The sequence below is a fragment of the Trachurus trachurus genome (genome assembly GCF_905171665.1).
Source record: "Trachurus trachurus genome assembly, chromosome: 22".
Lineage (NCBI taxonomy): Eukaryota > Metazoa > Chordata > Actinopteri > Carangiformes > Carangidae > Trachurus > Trachurus trachurus.
Genome location: NC_139907.1, coordinates 18765190 through 18771361, shown reverse-complemented (window position 1 = coordinate 18771361; position 6172 = coordinate 18765190). Strand labels below are relative to the sequence as shown.

At 44.8% G+C, this 6172-nt stretch overlaps 1 protein-coding gene across 1 annotated transcript; it reads left to right on the top strand.

Moving 5' to 3' along the window:
* Nucleotides 1–693: 693 nt before the first annotated feature.
* On the top strand, nucleotides 694–4512 carry nfkbiab (nuclear factor of kappa light polypeptide gene enhancer in B-cells inhibitor, alpha b). The gene is made up of 6 exons (XM_083998639.1): nucleotides 694–1066; nucleotides 2570–2675; nucleotides 2807–3017; nucleotides 3630–3718; nucleotides 3825–4085; nucleotides 4204–4512. Exons 1-6 carry the CDS (start codon nucleotides 792–794, stop codon nucleotides 4237–4239), a joined length of 978 nt encoding a protein of 325 aa, XP_083854765.1. The 5' UTR covers nucleotides 694–791; the 3' UTR covers nucleotides 4240–4512.
* Nucleotides 4513–6172: the final 1660 nt, after the last annotated feature.

Genomic DNA, 6172 nt, shown 5'->3' with positions numbered 1-6172 from the left:
TGTGCATACTGCAGCCCCCATCACGCCCTGCAGGTCTACCCACCCACTAAAACACAGAGATGCTGCATAGCAACATCTCCTTTTGTTAAGGTGATTCAGCAGACAAAGGCTGACAAGGGTGCAGCTTTTTTTTTCTTTTTTTTTTAAACGTTGCATGCATCCACCCCTGGATCATGTCCAAAAAGAGGCTCATTAAATTCACCAGCACACATCACATGTCTGCAGTTTTTACTGAAAATATATCGCTCTGACTTCCTGGTCTTTACTGTTTCCTCTTGTTGAAGCATCAATATATTTGTTTTCTCCCTGAAAGCTATGATTGCTTACTATTACTGGTGACTATTATGATTTAGAAAGTGAGGAAATCTGATACAATACCTATAGTTTGCACAAGACTACTGACCCTAAGTTTAACACAGAGATATATATATATTTTTAAGAATATTACTATTTTAGTATCAATGCAGCATTTTAAACCCCAGTACTCATGCAAATGCTGAAACAGTAGAGAAAATGTGCATTTTAATTGCAGCAGATGGAGCCTGCAAAACTACTTGCTCTCTTGGTTACAGACTGAGTAGTGTATTTGTGCCTCAATAGAAATCCCCTCTTGGAGCCAGCAATCTGTAGGCCTATGCCGTGTTATTCTAAGTGACAGTTTGGTGGAAATCCCCCACCTAGTTCTTAGCTCCGCCCGCCAGAGCCACACAGAGGGCATTTACAGACTGCTGGCTGCGCAGCGTCGTCTCAGTACAACCAAACGCACCTCGGTCTGAACAACAAACCACACCATGGATCTCCATCGGACCAGTATACTAAACCAAATGGATTACAGTCGGGAATCTAAAGAAGGGAAGACGGGGGCTCAGCAGCCGACGGAGGAGCGGCTGGACAGCGGTCTGGACTCCCTGAAGGAGGAGGAGTACCAGGCTGTGGCCGCCGAGATCCGGCAGCTCCAGCTGAGGAGCGAGCCGCCGCCGCCGCAGCAGCAGCAGCAGCAGCAGCTCCCGGCGGAGAGCCAGGAGCAGCCGGAGTGGAGGGCGCAGATCACGGAGGACGGAGACACGTAAGTCTGAACGGGAGCAGCAGTGTGTGGACGCGGTGGGGGGGGGGGGGTGTTTACGAGTGAGTGGAGGTACTGCTAGCTCTGCATATCGCCTGCCGAGGCCTAGCAGCCCGGGTCTTGGAGGTAATTTGATCCCTTTCCTGTGGGGAATGTGTTCCTCGCTTGTCATTACAATGCACACTAGGCCCGGGCCTCCGACTCGGCTCAGCCTCGGTGCATTTACTGCTCAGTCACAACAAACCTCCGCTGCCGAGCTGACAACACTCAGAACCGCTGTCCGGGTTTGTCAGTGGGCCTGGCTGCGGTCGGACACGGTGATACTGGACGTAAACAAAAGGCTATTATCAGGAGGGGAATCTACTATGGCCGCGGGTCAGGCTGGGAAAGTCCCGGGCGCGCCGCCAAGGAATCCGACCGACGCGCGCTCCTGTGAAGCGAGAAGCAGGAAAAAAAAAAAAAAGAGTAGAAAAAAAAAGTCCCTTAAATTACAGCACCGTCAGTCTGTGGAGACTGAGGGCGAAACACGACCCTGAAATAGACGCCTGCTACTTATTGCTGTAATTAACCCACGGGGAAATAACATAAAACAAACTCCCTAATGTCATTTTAATCACTGCAAAAAAAACAAAAAAAAGTCCTCCGCGCAGAAATATAGTCCGAAATGTACAGTAGGTATTTTAACTGCTGCACTAATTATCTTCTAAAGCTGAACAAAGTGAGTTAAATAATCACAAGTGAGCACAGGAACTGTCTCATATAAAGCAATGAAGCATGAAACCATATTACACTGATTCAAACTAATGATACGTTTAAGTGTTTAAAGCCACAGCAGTGCAGTTGTTCCTCTTGTGGAGTTCAAGGACCAACAGAGGGGCCATTTTTTGTTTATTTACATTCATATAGCTAGGCCTACTGTAATGTTTTTATTTATTTATTTATTTATTTATGATCAATAAATCAAGTGTGAAACTGATTTGAGTGTATGTTAAAAAAATAACTCAACCCTAACTAAACTGCGTCAAGAATCTTCCTCATGTTTGGGCCTTGTGGCCTGAAAACTGTGAATCCTGCTGCAATACCTACAGTCTATGTGTAATACAAAGTTCCTACTTGATTCTGATTGTTATGAGACAGTGACCATTCGTTTTTGTAGCTCTTATTTCTTTAGTCTAACATCCGTGTGCAGCATTCACCAGGCCTGTTTTTTTAATTCTCTGCAATAACTTTCTAGAACAAACGTGTAGCCTCCACCTGATTTAGCACAAAGTAAACCAGTTGTCTGCCTATTCTTAATCTTAGGTTTGTCATCGGGTGTTTTGGTATATTTAGGCACTCTTCAAAAATAACAGTATGTGATGCAGAGTCAGAAATATACTGTTTATATTTGCTGTCTATTCGGTTATATCAAGTGACTGCTGGTTTTCTTAGGGAACTTCCTTCTATGTCTTTTTATATTTGGTTGTGGTTTTGGTATTTTAACATGTTTTTTTTTTCCCTCCATAGGCTGCTCCACCTGGCCATCATCCACGAGGCCAAAGACTACGTCAGGACAATGATTGAAGTGTCCAAGAACACAGACTTCCTCAACACACAGAACGACCTGAGACAGGTGTGTGTTCCTCCATCTATACCCGTTTTCTTACCGCTCGGCAGCAGTAAAATAAATTCACGTTCTGCGTCTTCCATCACAAAGAATAATGCGGCCACCTGCTGACTCGTTGTGATTGTTCCCCTCTCCAGACTCCTCTCCACTTAGCGGTAATAACAAACCAGGCGGACGTGTGTCAGCACCTCCTGGCATCCGGCTGCGACCCCACGCTGGTGGACAACAGAGGAGACACACCTCTTCACATCGCCTGTCGCCATGGTAACCTGCTCTGCTTCAGCGTCATCACACAGTTCTGCCAGAAAGAGCATCTACACACGGTGATGGCGGCCTGCAACTATAACGGTGAGTTTCACAGCTTCACGTTGAAACTGCAGTCGAAGGTTTAACTGTAAATACGATACTACAATTTGCGGTGGTGGTCATGTCCACTCGGTGGCGGCCCACCCAAGCTGCATGGAAACCCGTCAGCTGCTGGTCTGAACTACTATTTAAATGGAGGAATAATGGGCACCAAAAGTCATTGCTGCTGCACATTATCCCTGAATACTGGTCAGGAGGGAGGAAACATCTGAGCGAGGGGAATACCATGGCCTGTAACCCATCCATTACATGACACATAATGCTAAGGCTCCAAATAGAAATGTGGAGGCTCTACTTTCATGTTTGTACACAGATATATTTTGGGCATTGTTGGCTTATTTACAGATTATTTTTGAGGGAATCAAATCTTAAAAACAATGTACAAAAATAAGCAAACTAATATTAGAAAATGACTTTATGTGAAAGTTTGTTTTCCCAGATGACGTAAAAGCATATCTGAGCTAATAATATGTCTAGTCACTTTGACATAACTTGCCATCTTTGGATGCTGGACTCTTCTACAAAACTGTTGTTATAAAAATGCGCTGCTCTGGGGTCAGCTGTTAAATTGTTCCTCTAATGTGTTTTATGCAGGTCAGAACTGCCTCCACCTCGCCTCGGTTCACGGTTTCCTCTCGCTGGTGGAGAACATGGTGGATCTAGGAGCTGATATTAATGCAAAGGTAAACAGCAACTTGATGTTGATATATTTACTTGCCGAGTTAGTAACAGTCAGCACTCAACCATCTTCTTGTCTTTACTTATATAACAATATCCCATGTCCCACAGGAGCAGCATAACGGTCGCAGTGCGCTGCATCTGGCAGTGGATCAGCAGAATCTCTCGCTGGTCAAACTGCTGCTGAAAAAAGGGGCGGACGCCAACCTCCTGACCTCTGGAGGCCACACCCCTTACCACCTCACCTACGGTTACGGAAGTTTTGACATCAGGGAAGAACTGTACTCGCTGACCGACCCCGAACTGAGGGACTTGCCCGACAGCGAATCGGACGACAGCGACGTAGAGGAGGACGAGAAGTCTGACGATGAGGTGTGTGTGGGTTAAAAATACAGAACTTCCACTGTGCAGCCAGTCTGGCGTTAATGAAACATGAGAATTTCCTGCGTAGAGTTTAACTCACATTTTCCTGTCCTCCGTGTGTCTGTAGGTGGGTTACGATGACATTCACTGGAACGGACATTAGCAGTGAAACAAGACGTGGAGAGAGAAAGAAAGAGAGGAAGTTACAGAGGCAGGAGGCTGTGATGATGACGGTAGAGGACAGAAGAGACGGCTCAGCTCATCCACTACTTCCTGGAATCGCGTCACGGGAGTTGGGAGTTTTGGACGGCACGGGTGACACGGTGGGAGCGTGACCGCTGACGAAAAAAGGATAGACTGGGGGCAGCAGCTGCAAAGGCAGACTGATGGCCAAATAAAAAAGCAGAGAGGCTGCTCCGAGCCGCGGGAGAGCAAACACACAACGAGATGTGAACACGGGACAGATTATGATAGGATGGCATTGCTGTATGATAAGAGGATCGCTTGTATTCTGTGGACACTGCATCATTATCACAAGAAAACATCCATCCAAACAGATGTACCTGCAACAGCTCTGTTGTATGATATTGTAAATGCTGTGTATACTAAGATGTATTTTTTATGGAAGCTGTGAATGTGTACAGTTGAGTAGGTTGTATATGTCAGACAGCAAAACAGTCCAGCACACTCCAGTTAAATTAAAAAGACTCATATTTAACATTGAAGACTTCTTGTGTGTGTGAATCTGTCTGTGGAGGAGGAGGAGGAGGAGGAGGTGACATGGGACTCCAGAGCTTTCACATATGGACGTTAGACGTCATTGTCCGGGTGATATCACAATATAAAGATCACACAGCATATAATCAAAAGCGCCTGACACTATTACAAGGCCACAATTATATGGGAAATTACTTAGACCATGTGCCTCTCTGCTGCCGTCAGCGTGTCTGATTGTATAAATGCCTCCATCAAACCATGACAGCTCGGCTTCAGCCCTGGACTGCCCGTCTTGATTTTCATATAATGCATGTCATGCAGTAAAGCTCTGATAACTTGACAGCTCATCCTCACCGAATGAGGAACTGGTCACAAACTTGAGCCTGCGACGCCGTTCTTCCTGCTGGGTGTGGGTGTGTGTGTGTGTGTGTGTGTGTGTGTGCATGTGTTTGCGTAAATAGAGATAAGAGGCTTCGGGAAATTTTGTGTGTGTGGAATGAGGCCGAGTGCTAAGTCATCTAAATCAGGAAGTTTTGTGGAGGGCGGGGGTTAAGAGGGACAGGACAGGAAATTCCCAGGAGCAGAACAGTCAGCTGTTGGTGATGTTCCTGCTTCTCGTCCTCTGAAGAAGGGGAATCTCCACGGAACAACAGGATGCTTCAGTTCAACACACAGAGGAAGGGAGTTTGCTTAAATGACGGTAAAATAATAAATATGATTTAAAAAAGCTTATGCAATTCTGTGATTCCTCCCTGGACATCAAGCAGCTCACTGGGCTGACTTTTGCATAAACTGCATGGTCAAAGTTGTATCAAATACTGTTATATATATATATATATATATTTAAGTTTTTTTTTAGTACATAACAAATTTTATTTTAAGAGGCCTTAGGTCACAGGAGGTTTTAAACTATTCATGTTTGTCTATTTGAGAGCAGGCTTGTCCAAACTGCAGCCACACCGGCCCTTTGTGAAGTAGTTTGGACATGCCTGAGTTAGAGTAAAAGCATATCAAAATAGCTCCTGTAGACCTGTTAATGCACCATCAACTACACAGGTACACATTTATATCAATTATAAACCTGTTTATGACACAAGCAGACAGACTAGAGGGATATTTGACCATTCGACTGCATGGCAATTGTGATTTTTATGGAGACTTTACTGACAGTGAGTGAAAAAATTATGTTCACAGCACAGGAACCAAACAGTCTGTTAGGTTCCTCACTCTAATACTGTTGTGAAGTTTAGTTTTATGTGGTTCACTGTGTTTTGATTCTCATGAGGTGTTGATTGAATTAAATGTTTTTGTATTGAGATGATAGTTAGTGGTAATGTTGCACAGAACTGCTTCATTTTGAACCCTCTCATGAATGTGAA